At 31.1% G+C, this 19,686-nt stretch overlaps 1 protein-coding gene across 1 annotated transcript; it reads left to right on the forward strand.

The window, feature by feature from the left end:
• The first annotated feature begins 9,573 nt into the window (after positions 1-9,573).
• LOC144544542 (uncharacterized) lies at positions 9,574-11,659 on the forward strand. The gene is made up of 3 exons (XM_078293067.1): positions 9,574-9,755; positions 10,105-10,234; positions 10,883-11,659. Exons 1-3 carry the CDS (start codon positions 9,623-9,625, stop codon positions 11,655-11,657), a joined length of 1,038 nt encoding a protein of 345 aa, XP_078149193.1. The 5' UTR covers positions 9,574-9,622; the 3' UTR covers positions 11,658-11,659.
• Positions 11,660-19,686: the final 8,027 nt, after the last annotated feature.

Raw genomic sequence — 19,686 nt, forward strand, 5'->3', positions numbered from 1 at the left:
GATGTATTTATAAAATGACAACTTAAATTTGCTTCCGTTGAAATTCAATTGCCCCTTGAGATGTGTTCTGTGTGACTCGTGTATGATTGAAACATTGCTTCACTTGTTTTTCCTATACCCTTGGCCTTGTGCCAAACGGGTATGGGGATAATATATATGTAGGTTGTATTACTGTTGGGGGAAGGGTACAAAGAGTTTGGTGAGAGGTTCGATCGTTTAATTATTCAAGGTACTGATTTTCGTTTATTTATTATACTGGTAGTTACTACCAGGTCATTTCATTAATATATATATATATATATATATATATATATAGAGAGAGAGAGCAAAGTTAGGGTGTGATGTGCTCACCAAAAGAGTTTGGTGAGCACAACTTCAAAAGTATATCAGATCGATGTCAAACGCCGAGTCCAAACCGTTGAAATCTGTGTACTTTATGAGTGATGCATATACATGCAAAATTTTGAAAGTTTCGAATTTATTTGCTACACGATCAAGCGGTCAAAGAAATAATAAAAATTGAATATATAAATTAAACAACTTATAAATTAACTTATAAAATATGCATTTCTTTGACCGCTTGACCGTGTAGCAAATAAACTAAAAACTTTCAAAATTTTACATGTACATGCATCACTCATGAAGTACATAGATTTCAACGGTTTAAATTTGACGTTTGAAGTTAATACAATAAACTTTTGGAGTTGTGCTTACCAAACTCTCTTGGTGAGCACATCACACCCTAGCTTTACTCTCTCTCTCTATATCCTTAGATTTTATACAATTATTTATTCTCCTGTAGTTAAATACTAAGTACCTGGTCATTTAAAAAAAAATGTCCTTAGATTTTATAGAATTATTTATTCTCCTGGTAGGTCATTTAAAAAAAAAACAAATGTCCTTATATTTTATAGAATTCAATGAGTAAGATCAAAATGACTATAGCCGACGTTATTTTTTATTGGATTTTATTATACTAATTGACTTGTTATTTATAATTTGAATTTAGAATTAATATATTTTAATACCATTTATCGATATTGTTGAATAATTATTATGTCATTTTGTATGAGATTTTTTTCTTATAATATGTTCTTGTTGCAACTCACATACACAATACTAATTTTCTATATATCAAGGAGCAAAGTTAATCTCTCCTCTCCTTATGGGTTGCACGATACTAGTTCTATATTAAAGGAGCAAAATTCATCTTCTATATCCTCATAAGAAACAAAAGAATTCTCACTTAAAAAATAGATTTGATGAATATGATGATGCATGGGAATTGAACTTTTTAAGTCCTTTACCTAATTAATTATAATATCCGAAGGAAAATAATGGAGCATCGATCTTTGAGAACATTTAGTCCATCTCTCCTCTCACATATGCACAATTTAAGTAGAATATTATATATATTATATGAGGAGGGATGCAATTACATTATTTTTTTTGCGCACCAAATTACATCTTTTATTTTCAAAGTTTTTAAATTCTAAACAGTTGATCTAAACCATTCAACATGATGAATATATTAAAATATGCTTGAAGACCAAATTTTATATTTTTTTTGAATTTTTTTACTCTTTATTAAGTATTTTACAAAATCGTTATTTTCAGACCATTGAATTTTTGTACCCATCTTAATAAATAGTAAAAAAATTTAGAAAAATATAAAATTTCATCTACAAGTACATTTTAATATATTCATCACGTTGAATGGTTTGAATCGACTGTTTAGACTTTGAAAACATAGAATGTAATCCGGTGCACCAAAAAAGAAAGTAATTGTATCCCTCCCTCATATTATATTTAGGCAGGAAACACATGAGAACATATATGCAACTAATTAATAACGATATATATATATAGAGATAGGCTAATGTGCTTCCCATAAGCACTTGGCCCGAAGTGCTGCCACTCCATTTTCAATATTTCAAATTCCAAACAGTCGATCTGAACCGTTCATCTTGTTCTCCATATTAATATCTGCTTGCAGACCAAATTTTACATTTTTTGGAATTTTTTTGCTATTTATTAAGCCACTTTGAAAATCGCTGATCCAACGGTGAACCCCTGATTTTACTGTTTGGCAAGCCACCGTTGGATCAGCGATTTTCAAAGTGGCTTAATAAATAGAAAAAAAATTCCAAAAAATGTAAAATTTGGTCTCCAAGCAGATATTAATATGGAAAACAAGATGAACGGTTCGGATCGACTGTTTGGATTTTGAAAAATCAAAAATGGGGTGGCAGCACTTCGGGCCAAGTGCTTATGGAAGCACATTAGCCTATCTCTATATATATATAACTTATTTTTCTTCCAAAATAGAGAGGATATATTCATAAAATCGATCTCATGGGGTGAAACCAAATAGTCCAACAACACAGGAATTAAATCCATTCTCACATAAAATCCCACACATGAAAACGCCTAGTTAATTATTTTCTATTTGCATGGCTACAATTTTTTTGGACCTTTGCTTAGGACCTGTGTGTGAGTTCTAAGAAAAAGTTGAAATAGTTTCTTTTTTCTCTTTGATTAAGGAACTCCTCTCCATTAAAATAAAATGTATATTTATCAATTTAATTTTTAAAATAAATAAATAAATAGAGATAGAAGAAATAATGTTAAGTTTTATGAACATATTGAATATTATAATGTATTTGATGAAAAAATTAGTTATTTTAAAAATTTGTATGAATACACTAGAAATTCTTTCATTAAGAAATGTATATTAGAAGATTGACAGGAGAAAAACAAAAAAAGATTGCTTAGCAAAATTAACACAAAATTAGCTAGTTCTTTGTTTTTCTCCTATCATAATTAAGGAGTGAAACAGGTAGTATCCCCACTTTTTCAAAAAAATAATAATTAAGGTGTGAATTTTAAAAAAAAAAAACAAAAACAAAAGCCCATTTCATTAGATGAAACTTACCAATCTTACAAGGATAACAAAAACAAAGACTCTACTGCGAACTAAGGCATTGAAACCTTCAAAAGCAAAACATCATAGGTTCAGTATACCACAGGCACTAAGCAAACAAAAAAAAGTAAAACTTCAACAGAAACTAGAATAACAACTAAGCCACATCAAGGCTAGCAAAGTCTAATCTAGCAATGAACATGATTAAGCATATTCCTCAGAGAGCCAATCCACCATCTGCATGCGCCTCTGTAGGAGATGCAATCTGCCAAGCTAGGCACCTCATTCAAATTCTTAGGCATTCAATCGTTGGCTTCCTCATGGAGAGTCATCGGTAGTTTGTCTGTCTAATAAACAATAGTAGAGATAATAGTAAGTATGATAGATCATTTCGTTGTTTCCAAATCTTTCAAATAACCGCACTAATCACTACCAATAGTGCTCTTGTCTTTTCAGTTTAATTTCAGCTCAAATGAATCAGCAAGGAGTGAATTAAGACATGCAAATATGCAAATTGCACCATTTCACAATCAAAGCTAGGCCAGAGTTTTCATGAATTCAATAATATTAAAGACATGCAAATATGCAATTACTTTACAATTTATAGGGAGTTAGGCTGGGGTGCTATGGATAGCATAGTGGCCTCTATGCTACGGCTCAATATTCGAGTTTTCAAAATCCAAACGGTCGATCCGAACCGTTCATCTTATTCTCCATATTAATATCTGCTTGGAGACCAAATTTTATAATTTTCTGAATTTTTTTACTATTTATTAAGCCACTTTGAAAATCGCTAATCCAACGGTTTTACTGTTTTGTGCAGCCACCGTTGGATCAACAATTTTGTAAAATACTTAATAAATAGTAAAAAATTTCAGAAAAATGTAAAATTTTGTCTCCAAGCAGATATTAATATGGAGAATAAGATGAACGGTTCGGATCGACCGTTTGGATTTTGAAAACTCAAATATTGAGCCGTAGCATAGAGGCCACTATGCTATCCATAGCACCCCAGCCTAACTCATTTATAGGAAGCCCTTGTCTTAAATACACTTAAAAAGAGATGCAAAATTTTCTATAGAATAGGAAAACTGTATATATATTTTTGAATTAAAAAGATATGTTGAAGATATGTACATGTTATTAATTAGTGAAAGTTATAGATTAACTAAGCAGTAATTAATTAATTAATATATTTCTTAAACCTAACTATATCACTTAGAAGGTACAAGTCCTACTAGTATAACTAAGATTTCTCTAGAGTAGTAATTAAATTATTCAATTTTCATAGAGCAATTGTCAATGTATTGAATATATCATTTGATTTTGATTGCTCAAGTACTGGTATTGGTTTTAATTAATTGCTCAAGTTTATTGCAAATTCTCTCTCTTGCCTTCCTAGATCAGATTTAATACCTAATTTTTTCTCTGTGACAGAACTCAAAGCGGATTCTATTTTATGAGAAAAAAATTTAGTAATTAATTTTGACCATCATGTCATATATATAACTAAGAATAAATAGAGATAATTTGTTCTTTTATAATATTTTCTATTTACTAAGGTCAGGTAACTAAAAATTAAACATATGTATTAAAAGATTGCATTAGAATAATTAATATATAGTAATTGTAATATTTTTATTTAGTTTATGATTTTATAAAATGTCAATAAAATAGTATAATAATCCGATCAAGTTAATATGAATCACTTAATAAAAACGTGATGTTATAGAGCAATTTTCTCACTAAAAGTTGGTTATATTTTTATCATACATGTTTATTTATTAATGTCACACCTTAAGCCGAATACTTGACGTGACAGAATGACACCCTCGCATTCATCTGTCGTCTTATCAACCTATGCCGCTACAAAAACAAATAGAAACAATATGAAGTTAGGTGATCGATTTACATCTTTGTTTTTTCTGTTTTTGTTTTTGTTTTTTTTTTGTGTTAAATGAGACATTATATGACTCATTAATTCTAACGTAAGAGTAGGGGCTGTAGGGCACTGTTGGTGCTAACTGCTATGTATGTTGACATGCTGTAATTTTAAACACTGGACGATGTGTTGTACTGCACTTGTTAAGAATTCGTATCCCCTTGGGTTACCTGACTGAGTAAAATTGAATCGGACGGTCCGAAAATGAATTGGCACGCATCTCAAAGCACAAATAATCATGCCCCCTCTGTTATTCCGAATTCCGACCGGCTGAGAGTGAATCTGAGCCGTCCGTTTCAATTGTGTTGAGTCAGGTATCTGGAAGGATACGGATCCTACTTGCTAATGCAAAAATCCTGACAGCTTTTTCCATGGAATTTAAAAAAGAAAAAAAAAGGATTCGGTAAGGAAAGCGAGAGAGTAAAAAGTTCAATTATTCGTGGGAGGGGGACAACATGCATGGGTCCCGAATGTATTGAAAACGGGCCGGACTGGGCGGATCCGGGTGAAACTCGGGCGGGCGGGGGTTGGCACGGACACTGGTTTCTTGGATAGGCGGGTAAGTCGGGTAGGGTAGCACGGGTTTATTTTCAAAAATCTTTACCCTGTCCGGCTCAACCCCCAGGTAGCACGGGTCCGCGCATTGCACAGTCCAGGTCCGGGTCCGCAAGTTGGTTCAGGTGGGTATCGGTCCGGTCCGGACCGGTTTTTTGTTGTTGTTGTTTTCTTTTCCTTTTTCTTTTTTCTTTTTCTTTTTAAACCAAAATTGCATCAAAATTAATATACTATCTTATTAAATTACTGAGAATATATCTATATCCTTCCACCAGAATTTTTTTGATACAATCACGTTTCAGTTTGTGTAAATATAGCACGCTCTTGTTGTTTCTAATTTTCTATTGCATATTAGTGGCCTAGTGGGACACACACTTATATATATATATATATATATATATGAGGAGGGATCGGATAACACCGTTTTTGGTGACATTGGATGATATTGTGCATTTTCAAAGTTTTTAAAGTCCAAATAGTTGATCCAAACCGTTCAACATAATGGATATATTAAAATGTGCTTGCCGATCAAATTTTATATTTTTTGGAATTTTTTTACTATTTATTAAGTATTTAACAAAATCGCTATATTCAGACCGTTGAATTTTTGTACCCATCTTAATAAATAGTAAAAAAATTCAGAAAAATATAAAATTTGATCTACAAGCATATTTTAACATATCCATCAAGTTGAACGGTTTGGATCGACTGTTTGGACTTTGAAAATGAACGGTGTCATCCGATGTCACCAAAAAACGGTGGCATCCGATCCCTCCTCTCTCTCTCTCTCTCTCTCTCTCTCTATATATATATATAGAGGTAGGCTAATATACAATTGATTGTTCCTGAGGTCCCGTACAACCAAGTCATTTTCTGATTTTTAAAGTCCAAATGATCGATCCAAACCGTTCATCTTGTTCTCCATATTAATATGTGTTTGGAGACCAAATTTTACATTTTTCTGAATTTTTTTACTATTTATTAAGCCACTTTGAAAACCGCTGATCCAACGGTGGCTTAACAAAACAGTAAAACCAGAAGCTACCGTTGGATCAGCGATTTTCAAAGCGGCTTAATAAATAGTAAAAAAATTCAAAAAAATGTAAAATTTGGTCTCCAAGCACATCTTAATATGAAGAACAAGATGAACGGTTTGGATCGATCATTTGGACTTTAAAAATCGGAAAATGACTTGGTTGTACGGGACCTCAGGAACAATCGATTGTATATTAGCCTACCTCTATATATATATATATCTATATATATATATATCTATATATATATATATATAGATATATATATCTATATATAGATATATATATATATATATATATATATATATATATATATATAACGAAACAATAATTTTCTGCAAATTATAAATTTCCAAATTTAGGATGTACTGGAAACTTTTTAGTCTCAAAGATGAAAATAATACGAAATGTTATATATGGGTTAATTGATGCATATTATAGTATTAATTGATTTTCACTCCTAGTGGGTTCAATTTAAAATTTCTAATACGTTAATTACCACTTGCATTGCTTAATTGAAGTTGAAGGCACGAATGACGGGTGAATAGGGTGACAATATTTTGCAAATAATTTTGTAAGCAATTTCATTCAAGTAATATGACACGAAAGTTTTTCACAGACTTAGATTAGCAATAATAGTAACTTAATACTCCATGTATTACGATTACCACTGCTTGTGAGGTGTGATAATGAGTGATCATATGCATGCAAGTTGCCAAAATTTTATTAGATATGGCAATGAGAACATATTCATTGATGCTAATAATTTTATTATATTATTTTCACTTGATGTTGATATTTCAATAATTTTATTTAAATATTTGACAATTAGACATGTTAGATCGGATTCGGTTCAATACGGGTCGGTTGGGTCAGTTTGATTTTTGAGAATTGTTGGGTCATATATATATGGTTGAATCATAAATAAGCGGAACATATGTAACTTATTCTATTTCATAAATGCGACTTATGCTTCATAAGTCGTCTCTATTGTAACTTATCTTACTTAATTAATTTATTCATCTTCGATAATATAAGCGACAAAGAAGAAACTTATTTAATTCTAATAATTAACTAAATATTTAGAAATAATAAGAAAAATATACGGTAGGATTAAGGACTAGTCCGTTGATTAAAAATACCATATATAAACTAAAGGGTGTGGATCTGATATCTGAGTTATTTATTTTATTAAAATTCTTTTAGAATGCCAAGTTACGTTATATTATATTACATTACATAAATTTTTTTGTCCAGGATGCTCAGAACAAATCTGATAACATGGTAAAAAATGGGGGGGGGGGGGGGGGGGGGGCGGGTGCATTTAAGGAGGTTTGTTTGGGGAAATAAAATTTGAATTTAAAAAAAAAAAACGTTTTTTTTTTTAAATTTGAATTTCCGGGCAGGGGTAGGAGGGTACGGGTAGGGGGGTAGGCGGGTTCGGGCGAGAGATTTGGTGGGTAGGCGATCCGGTCCGAGCGGGTACGGGTTTGGAATGGTCCGAATTATCACGTTTTTTTTTTCCAAAAAACCAGTCCCAGCCCGTTTTATTCCCTACCCGGGTTACCCGTGTACCCATTCCAAACCCGAACCCGGACACGGATACGGTCCGGTCGGGTACGGGCGGCGGGCGGTTTAAATACACCAGGTCCCGTGACATGGGTGGCACGTTGTTGTTTTTTTTGGGTCAAGTTTTGCAATTTTTACAATTTAATCCTTTAATTTTTCAATATTATATATAGATAGGTCCAAAATAATTTAAAAAATATATAAGAATTACCGGGTGTTACAGCTAATAATTATTTATTGATAATTACATCCTTAATTACTGCGTTCGCCTCTTCAGATCGTCCAATTACATTCGAATATAATAACATTGAATCTAATATTGAGTCAGCATCACAAATTAGTATGGACAACAATTAGATGGATTCAAATCCGTTGCTATCCTTTTTTTTGAACAGTAACTCTGCTATTTTTGTTTTTCGAATCCAGCAGTTTAATTTTTTCGGAAACAAATCTCAAAGCAATTTTTTTTAGAATTTTTCTGTGCACGCATCTCGAAACAATTCAACGACTGGATTTGAAAAAACAAGGATAGCATGATTATTGTTCATGCACGAGAATAACAGCAGATTTAGATCCCAACTAGACATATAAGTAGACAAATAAAAGTTATCGCAGAAGTAGCATTAATGATTTGGGTTGTGTGACATTAATTTTAAACCGAAAGAGGTGCTTTAATTTGGCGTCCTTGAAAAATTAATTTTCAAAATGTATTATATAGAAGCCTTTTCAAACATATTTAGTAATAAATATTTTAAGTCAGCAGATTACATCTTATTATACATATGATATCAAAAATTATTATATATACATCAACTTTTATAGATTATCCTAGGATATATAACAGAAGTGATAACATCTATTATTTATCAATTTCAGAGAACAAATAAAAATTGACACCGCACCTCAGAGAATAATCTAGCTTATATAAATGGAGTCAATTGAATCCATTTATTTTCAACTTTTTTAATATTTATACTTTGTTTTTAATATAATTTAAGGTAAAATATTATAAATAGTGTGAAATTGACTTCCATTTATAGTAGCAAATTTTTTATTCTTGATCTCCATTCACGTTTAACCTTTAGAGTCTAAAAGTTTGGCTCCACCTTTACTTCACTTGTATTTGTCGAAATACGTAGTTTAAGAACATGTTTAGGAACAACCACATTAAAGAAAAAGAAGGAGAGAAGAGAAAATAAGCACAATAAAAATTTACCTTCTCTACACTTTAATTTGGAATTACAAAATCTTAAATATTTCCTCATATTTATTTGCATCTGAGCAAATAAATAAATCCGATCCGATCCAATTAATCATCCCTCATCTTCCATCCCTTCTATATATATTTTTTTAATGAGGTGGAACACGTTTTACAAATAATTATTGGTTATTAAAATCAATTAATTCTACGGATAAGTGATGTAGAATATTCTAGAGAAGCTAGATAGACACAGCACTTTGGTCTTCAGTCTTCACAAACCATTGCATGCCATTTATATATATAGACCGAGGCAAATAATATTTGCATATATCCACCCTCTCTTCTCGTTTCCTTTTGAGTGATAGTGAGAGAGTGTGTGTTATTTGTGAAGAGAAAAGATGGGAAGAGCACCATGTTGTGAGAAGGTAGGTTTGAAGAAAGGAAGATGGACAAAAGAGGAGGATGAAATTTTAGCTAATTACATCCATGCCCATGGTGAAGGCTCATGGAGATCCTTACCTAAAAATGCTGGTATATAAATTCTCTACTAGTTAGATTGGATATATTGCTAGCAATTTACATTTTGTTGGATTGAATATTTATTTTTGATATTTAGTATACTATTTTATAGGGATAATCTTATATTAGAAGAGTTAAAGTCACTTTTTTATTTATATTTCAGATTTTAAATTTAAATGTTGAACTCAAATCATTTATTATGTTTTTGACATCTTGATTTAGTATAAAATGACACCCAAAAATATTATGTATGTCAAAGAAATGGTAGCATTTACTTTCTTTACAATGTACTATACTCCATGCAAGCAATAGATAGTTCACATTAAGTGTTTCAATTTAATTAACATTTTTTTTTCTTTAGGTTTGCTGAGATGTGGCAAAAGCTGTAGGCTAAGATGGATTAATTATCTGAAAGCTGGTATCAAAAGAGGCGACTTCTCTAGAGAGGAAGAGGAGTTGATTATCAAGCTCCATGACAGTCTTGGAAATAGGTATATATCAGGAATAATGATATCCTTAATTAATTATCTTTCTTCTTCTTCTTCTTCTTCTTCTTCTTCTTCTTCTTCTTCTTCTTCTTCTTCTTCTTCTTCTTCTTCTCCTGCTTCTCCTTCTTCTCCTCCTCCTCCTCCTCCTCCTCCTCCTCCTCCTCCTCCTCCTTCTTCTTCTCTTCTCCTTCTTCTTCTTCTCCTTCTCCTTATTCTCCTTCTTCTTCTCCTTCTCCTTCTCCTCCTCTGTTTTTTTCAAATAATAAATACATGTAAGTAACACAAAAATATAATCAATTGTTGCTTTCAAAGAAATCACTTGCTAGACATCCAAAACTTAAGAGGCCATGCAAAATTTAGGTTTTTTCAATAACTCGTAGAGGAAGTGCTCAAATATTATATTGATTTAAGAGTTTTCACAGAATTTAATCAGAGTTTATCAAGCTAGCTTTTAACAAACATTAAAATGTCATTCAACGGCTTAATCATATAAACAAATGAACGGTTTAACAACAATGCAATTATGTTTTTCTCTTTTCTAAAAGCTTAAATTTTATATATTGGAGGTCAAATACCAAAAGAGATAATATCTGATTTTAAAGTAAGAAACTTGTAAATTAATATAATTGACCTCTTGTAAATGTTATTTAGATGGTCCCAAATTGCAAGCCAGCTTCCTGGAAGAACAGACAATGAAATCAAGAACTACTGGAACTCTCACCTCAGCAGAAGTGTACACAGCTATCTCCTACTCAACAAATGTGAAAAAACGACGGCTGAGTCGGTGGAAGCGGAACCTCTTCTCGAGTGCTCAAACAAGAACAGTGATAAAAATAGTTCAAAAAATACTCAAACTACAACGGAGACAAGGAAGAAAAATGTTGTTTGCAAAGCTCTAAATCCCCAAAATTCATCTAACCATTGTAACAATGAATCTTCAAGCATTAGTGATGAAACCATAAATGGGCCTAGTAGCCCAAGAATATTTGATATTATAGAATCTGAGCCCATAAAAGCCCCTAGTGAATTTTCATTTACTGCATATGAGTGTAGCATGAGTAAGGATGAGATCATAAATGGGCCTAGTAGCCCAATTATATTTGATATTATGGAATCTGAGCCCATAAAAGCCCCTAGTGAATTTTCATTCACTGCTGATGAGTGTAGCATGAGCAAGGATGAGATCATAAATGGGCCTAGTAGCCTGGACTTCAGTTCAATTTTCAATGATATAGACAATTTATTACATAGTGAAATTATTGAATCACATGTAGAAAATGGGGACAAAAACATGCTAGATGATATAATGGATGGTTTGTTGGTTCAAATTGAGGTAGAAAAGGATGAAGAGGGCTGCTTAGAGGAGATGAGTTGTCTTGATTATTTGTGGGATTTGGATTTGTGGTCTAATTCCACATTTCCATGAGGTTTATGGAGGATGAATTAGTTTTAGATTGAATATATACTTTGAGAATTCTTATATTTTACTGTCATGTGCTATAAATTTAAGCTTTAATTGTTTTGATATTTTACCCATTAAAAGATGACTTTTATGGGTTTAATTGAAGATATTGTATGTAAACACTGATCTTACTTAATTTTCGTAACAACTGAAGTCAAAGATCATCAAAACAATAAAAAGTGTATTATCAGCCCAACATAATTAAGTTACTTGTGCTTATATCAAATTTTGTATATAATCCACACATTCTTCAAGATTGGTTACGGAAAAAGAACAGTATGGTGAATTTACACAAAAATGTGTGTCTGTGTGTGTATATATATTTGATTTTCTCAATGGCACAACTTAAATCAGAAACCGTTATTGAGGAAAAACACTCTTTCATTCTTTCACAGTTATAGAGCGTATGAATCTTCTCAATCCAAGACTCCGAAAAATGTTCTGGCGACATCATATTCTTAGGCTACTAGGCCAATTTATGATTTCATCACTAATGCTTGAAGATTCATTGTTACAATGGTTAGATGAATTTTGGGGATTTAGAGCTTTGCAAACTACATTTTTCTTCCTTGTCTTTGTTGCAGTGTGAGCATTTTATGAACTATTTGTATCACTGTTCTTGTTTGAGCACTCGAGCATTTTTTGAACTATTTGTATCACTTTGCGTCATAGTGGGGGAGGAAAAGGATATTGGTACGTAGCGCTAACAAAACGATCCCGTGTCGAATTTGAAGTGTCCAAGCAATAGTAGTAGAAGCCTTTATATAAGAAAAATCAGGGAGGACCATCGATCAGAGTTGTAACTGCCTCTAAACTATTGTTTAATCTCCTCAGAAAGAAGATCGATCGAGGAAGCAATTGATGAGGTGATCTCTTCAAAGCTACCAGCTGATGACAAAACTATTGTTTAATCTCTAACAACTTCCTTATGTGGAAAAAGTGATTTAAATTTTCAAATTTTTAGATTCATTTCTTGAAATGTGTTTAACGAAGGAGAGATTTTGTTGGGAGTAAAAGAGTTTTCGTTGGATTCATTAGAGACTTTCATGATGGTTTTGGAACTCTTTCTTTGAGAATCATGAGCAAACCTGAATTTGGAGAGCGAATCTTGTTGGGAAAATTTATTTGATTCAATTGAGGAGCAATTTCTTCTTCTGAGAAAAATCCTTGAACAAAAGTCAATAGCCTTTTATGTACTAGATTTTGGATTTACACTATGCGCGTGAAAGATAGAGGAGAGGAAAGAGGAAGGGAGAAGCAAAAATTACTTTTTTAATAATAAAATTTGCTTCTACTACTTGATCTGGAAGAAATACAATTTGCTTCACCTTTTTTAATAAATTTTTTATTACTATTAAACTTTGTTTTTTAATGATTAAATTAAGAAATGGGGATATTAATAATATAAAGTAAGTTTAGATGGATAAATATTTAATTTTGAAATGTTAATGGGGAAATATCTAATTGATGAAGTTATGATGGGTATATATCCAAATTTCTCTTAGAATATTATCACACAGAATCAGAATTAAGAAATATAAATTGAAACATCAACAAGAGCTAAAAAATAATATAGTACATTAATTGAGTTACACATTCATAAATCAATGACTGAAATGGAACGCAAACCAATCAGTCAAAGTATCAGGTATCTTTGAATTTGCTTAAGAAATTTGACCATCATGATACGGAAATAATTTATTTTACTAGACATATTTACAATTATAGCGAAACAAATTTTGTTAAGCATAATATAATACCTTTCGTATTATACTTTGCAATGTGCGGATCGTTCCGTGCATGCTTTGAATTTTTATTTTCATTTTCAAAGTTGAAATAGTCGATTAAAAACAAATTCTCACCGTATATAAATTTGCACCAAGGCCTCTCTGACAGAATCTATTTACCAATTTATTAGTACTTTTACAAATTAAACCTTCATTGTCCTATTTCTTTTACAATCAAGGCCTTAATTGTTTAAGTAGGTATTACACTAGTAACCCAATTAAGATGGTATTGTTAGGTACCAATTTCTAGAATGCCTTTATAACCCACAATCCATTCTGCAACACATAAAAAATAAATTAAAAGTAAACCGTCGGTAGATGACAAGGTGCTTAGTACCAACAAGGTACAATTAGGGTTTAAACCCAATATCCAAAATTAGATAGCTCCGATTGTGCAAAAATAATGCATGGTTAATTGTAGAGGTAACAATTAGATAGATGGGTCAGATTGAGTTTGAGTTGGTTCCTCTCAAATAGATGTGAATTTTGGATCATCTCAAATATATATCGGATCAAATTCGAATTAATTAGTTTGACTTTTCAAAATTACCGAATCATATTGTGTCAGAGCTATCCCCTGTAGTTAATTGGCTAGAATAAAAAAAGTTCGAAATTTTTTACTATTGAATTTCATGGTTCAATTTTTTTTTATATGATTGATTCTTATATATGTTTGACTTTTATAGTTTGATAGCTCTGACTTTGACCATAATATTCAATATTTTCATAAAAACTTAACATTATTTCTTCTATCTTCTTTAATTTATTTAATCTTTTATATAGTTATTTTAAATTTAATTGACAGATATATCTTTTATTTTTAACGGAGGTACTCCATATCTCTTCTCTTATATTAAGCACGTAGATGTCCTGATTAGCCAACTGTTTTGATTAAAAGATAAAATTTCAAATTGAATATCAGCTCTCCGATCAAATAGTCTTTTTTTTAATATTATGCATATTTTTGATGTTTTTTTACATATAGCTTTCTAAATTTATTTAGACACATATTCGCCGACGCCTCTCCAACACTCTTTATCTCACATAATCTACGCTACCTTCTCTTTTCATTTTTGTTTGAAACGTTTTCTAAATCCCCTTGTTTGATTGTCAAATTAATACTTACTTTTCTGATTGGATTGATTAATAATTGAATGGTAATATTTCAGGGTTTATTTCCATTTTTATATCAATTATAATTAATTGTTACACGTACACTGAAAATTTGCTTATAAATTGATTTTTCTTTTATATCCTAATTAGTTACTTATAATTAATTGTAACACTGCTTGTTATATTGATATGGTCAAGGCTTATTTTAATCTAATTGAAATTGTCGCTTTGAATGAAAAATTAATTTCACTTTATTTAACTGAATATAATAAAATCTTTGCTTCTATACTCTGCTTATAACAATTTTCTTAATAAGAGGGGAAGAGGATTTGGATGACAAGAGTTATGGCGGTGTTGTGGAATATTTGAAAGTAAAGGAATGACAAAATTGTAACTAGAATTTGAGCAAAGACAAAATTGTGGTTATCTAGTTGTAAGCGAGGTCAGGATGTAGTGGGCACTGTTATGTAGGCTAGCTACTGTGGTTTTTTATTTTCCGTAGAAGATTGTCTTTTGATGTATTAAGTAAATCTAATTGTAATTTGGTAGCTGCTACCAAAGTTTCCAAAAAAAAAAAAAAAAAAAAAAATTGACTTGTTAAAATGATAACTTAAAATTGCTGTTGTCATTACAGAGACTATATAAAGTGTATGAATTACTGTGTGCTTGGTTAGTTGACTACGAATAGTTATTCAAACAGGAAGTTTGAACTCTGTAATTGTTTGATTTTAACTATTACCGTCAGCCACTGCTAGGTCTTTTCCCTAAAAAAAAAAGATAACTTAAAATTGCTTCCGTTGAAATTCAATTGGCCTTAAGATGTGTATAAGATAACTACTAATAACTACTATTATGATATTTTCAATTTGAACTAAGTCGGCATTATTTCTTATTGAATTTTATTATACTAATGGACTTGTTATTTATAATTTGAATTTAGAACTAATCTATTTCAATACTATTTATGGATATTGTTGAATAATTATTATTTTCATTGATGTATTAATTTTTTTTATGAAAATATGTTATTTTCTTGTTACAATGCACTCCTCTCCTCATGCGTTGCACGTACGATACTAGTTTTCTATTAAGGAGCAAATTTCATCTTTCCTATCCTCATAAGAAACAAAAGAATTATTACATAAAAAAGTAGATTTGATGAATATGATGATGCATGGGAATTGTACCATTTTAGTCATTTACCTAATTATAATATCCGAAAGAGAATAATGGAGTATTGATTTTTGAGAACTTCTCTAGAGTAGTTAAATTATTCAATTTTCATAGAAGTCAATATATGTATTGAATCTATCATTTGATTAGTATATTTCTGAAACCTAGCTATATGACCTAGAAGGTGCAAGTCTTACTAGTCATGCATATATCATGCTGACTTAAATAAGACGCAATAATAAGATATAAAAAAAAAAAAAGGAATATAACTAAGACTTCTCTAGAGTAGTTAAATTATTCAATTTTCATAGAAGTCAATGTATTGAATCTATCATTTGATTTTGATTGCTCAAGTACTGGTATTGGTTTTAATATAATTGCTCAAGTTTAATTTATTGCAAATTCTCTCTTGCCTTTCTCGATCAGATTTATTACCTAATTTCTTCTCTGTGACACAACTCAAAACGGATTTTATTTTATGAGAAAAAAAAATTAGTAATTAATTTTGACCATCCTGTCATATAACTAAGAATAATTAAATAGAGATAATTTGTTCTTTCATAATATTTTCTCTTTACTAAGGTCAGGTAACTAAAAATTAAATAGTAGGTATTAAAAGATTGCATTAGAATAATTAATATATACAAATTGTAATATTTTTATTTAGTTTTTTTATATGATTTTAGAAAATCTCATTAAAATAGTATAATAATCCGATCAAGTTAATATGAATCATTCAATAAAAACTTGATGTTATAGAGCAATTTTCTCACTAAAAGTTGGTTATATTTTTATCATTCATGTTTATTTGTTAATGTCACATCCTGAGCCGGGCACGCGACATGACATAACGACACCCTCGCATTCATTTGCCGTCCTTTTAACCTACGCTCCAACAGAAAGAAATAGAAACAATATAGAGTCTGCTATAAACCTAAGTAACAAGATATTTAATGATGCATTTATCTATAATTGAGTTAACAACAATAAATAACTTTTTTAACAAGATTGGATTAATATAATCCACACAAATATATCAAATTATGTATGCTTTAATCGGCAATAATAATTAGGTCTAGAACATAAAAAAAAAAAAAAAAATCATATTTAGTTGGAATCCCTGAAACATGTGATTCCCATTATTCTAGTTCTTTAAATTTCAATATTCATATCTATGTTCCAATTAAATTTATTATCATAATCCAATTACTTAATTCAATATACAATTAACCATACAAATTAAAAACACAGTTATAGAGAAATACAATTATGTGATAGCGATCAATTTAGAATCTAGATCAATTCAACTCGAGTTGCGTCAATCATTCAGAATCACTCGGGACATAGGATCGGACTTCCAACCAGACATACAATCGCATAATAATCAATATCAAAATCTTTTATCAAAATATTTCTCTCAGTTTATTTTTCTGTTTTGAACTGGTAAAGTGATGGATTGTTTGTGTTCTTATGCTATACAAGTTTGGACAACACTCTCATGATCAAAACTAGGTTTCAATCTATGCAAGCGGGAAGTAACGATACAACAAATATGGATATCTTCTACTGAGCACTGTTAGAGGCAGAAGAGCGAATGCGGGGGAGATGCGATGAAAAGACATGGATCCAATGGTTTGTGTGTACATCGTGGCCTCTTTGCAGGGGCGGGACTAGAAAATCTTTATAGGGGAACTAAAAATTAAAATACAAAAACTGTGATTAGTAGAAATTGAATCCAAACTCTTCCCAACACTACATAAGCTCTTATCACTAGACTAAAATTAACATGTGATCATTTATGAGGGAGCCTAGACTATATAAAATGTTCCAAAAAAAATAAAATTTAATTAAATCTTAGTATATATAACTAATAATTTAAAATTATAAAGGCGGCTTAGCCACCTTTTAATTGGCTTAAGATTCGCACAGAGAAATGAACAATCGAGTGTTCAAAAGGAAGTCTCTACAGCCGGAAATGTTGGTAGATAGGATTGCAAGTGAGTTTCATCTTAGGAGGAAGTTCTGTTAATCGTTAGGTGATCTTAATTAATTTACATCTTTGTTCTCTCTTTTTTTTTCTTTTTCTTTTTTCCGTTAGCTAGATGAGACATCATATAGCTCATTCTAGCGTACCTTGAGTACGTCACTGTTGGTGCTAGCTGTTATATGTAAGTTGACATTATATAGCTCATTCTAGCTGTTATCGATGTATTGTGCATCGTGCTGCACTTGCTAATGCAGAAGTCCTGGAATGCGGCTACTAGCATGGAATTTAAAAAGAAAAAAAAGAATTCTGTGAGGAAAGCTAGAGAGTAAAAAGTTTAATTATTATTCGGGGGTGGGGCCGACATGCATATATTGGTCCCGTGACGTATGACACGTTGGCCTGGTCAAGTTTTACAATTTTACAATTTAATCCTTTTATTTTTCAATATTGCAGATAGATCCAAACTAAATAATTAAAAAAATTTATAAGAATTACCTGGTGTTACAGTTAATAATTATTTGATAATTAAGAATTACCAAGTACAATACAAGCATACTGATAAGGAAAAATAACAAACAAAGTATACCAAAATAATAGAACATATAGAACCCTATTAAAACCTGCATATCACTCATATACCTAAAGAAATAAGTAAAACAGCCCCTGAAAAGCCATTATATCACCAATAGACCAACATATGCATAATAGATCCTACAAGGTAAGAAATCTCAAAACAGTTCATCAAAGCAATCATAAACCATAAAACCTAACAGACAAGTATATAACACCACAAAATAAAACTTTAGCATAAAAGACCCTAAAGAATTAGGTAACTGCTATTGATAAGTTGCTGCCACTATCTCCTGTACTAGTTGAGGAGTGATCTCCACTCCAAGCATAGGGGTTGAAACTTGTATATCCCCCATGGAAATGACCATTGTAGACCTGCTTAGGCCCTTCAAATCACAAGGTAGAATTAGATTCAAGGCACTTGTCAGATTTTTTTTTGATTCAAAGCCCAAAATCTAACAATAGTTAAATTTTTTGCCCCCAATATTTGAACATCCTGTACCTTGCCCTCTTTAAAGATAATCATATTCCTATCCAACCAAATATTCCATAAAACTTATCCTCTAATAATTTCAATTATATCTGGTTTCTTTAAAGGAAAATAGTATTCCATTTCCCACAAAGCACCTATAGTATTATAAACAAAAGAAAAATTATTATACTTAGCAATCCAATTCCAAATTGATCTTGCATAGTTGCAATTCACAAACAAATGATCACACTTTCCATTTGAGAACAATACACACACTTAGTATCACATGTCCATCCCTGTTTACTTAATCGATCTTTAGTTAAAAAAACACGCTTTTGCTGAACTAACCATAGGAAAATCTTAATTTTTAAAGGTATTATGGCCTTCCAAATACCACGTGGAGTCCATCTCCAAGATATTTGGTCAATAGTATGGGTTAGTCTAACAGCCAATAAACAATTGAGCAATGCTATCCATTCAGTAAGATAAGTTTCAGTTAACTGTCTAGCTAATTGGATATTTAAGTTACTGTTATGAAAAAGAATCAACTACCAGAATATTCTTATCATAAGCAATGTCATAAAGATTAAGAAAGTCAACACACAACAATGTATCCCCACACCAAGTATCTAACCAGAACCTGACGGATTCTCCATTACCAATCACATTTTATAATTATTGCTTACTAAAATTAATTAATTCTACGGACACATGTGATTTAGAATATTCTAGAGGAGCTAGATAGACGCAGCCCTTTGGTCTTCAGTCTTCACCAACAGTTGCCATATATATATATATATATAGAGACCGAGGCAAATAATATTTTCATATATCCACCCTCTCTCGTTTCCTTTTGAGTGATAGTGAGAGTACGTGTGTGTGTTATTTGTG

Source organism: Carex rostrata, chromosome 26 (assembly GCF_964058835.1).
Source record: "Carex rostrata chromosome 26, lpCarRost1.2, whole genome shotgun sequence".
NCBI classification, from domain to species: Eukaryota; Viridiplantae; Streptophyta; class Magnoliopsida; order Poales; family Cyperaceae; genus Carex; species Carex rostrata.

Bases quoted from the DNA above. Each gene is read 5' to 3' on its own strand.
- LOC144544542 (XM_078293067.1), top strand. From the start codon at position 9,623: ATGGGAAGAGCACCATGTTGTGAGAAGGTAGGTTTGAAGAAAGGAAGA. The intron at 9,756-10,104 runs GTATATAAATTC...TTTTTTCTTTAG, and splicing joins ATCCTTACCTAAAAATGCTG to GTTTGCTGAGATGTGGCAAA. The intron at 10,235-10,882 runs GTATATATCAGG...AATGTTATTTAG, and splicing joins CATGACAGTCTTGGAAATAG to ATGGTCCCAAATTGCAAGCC.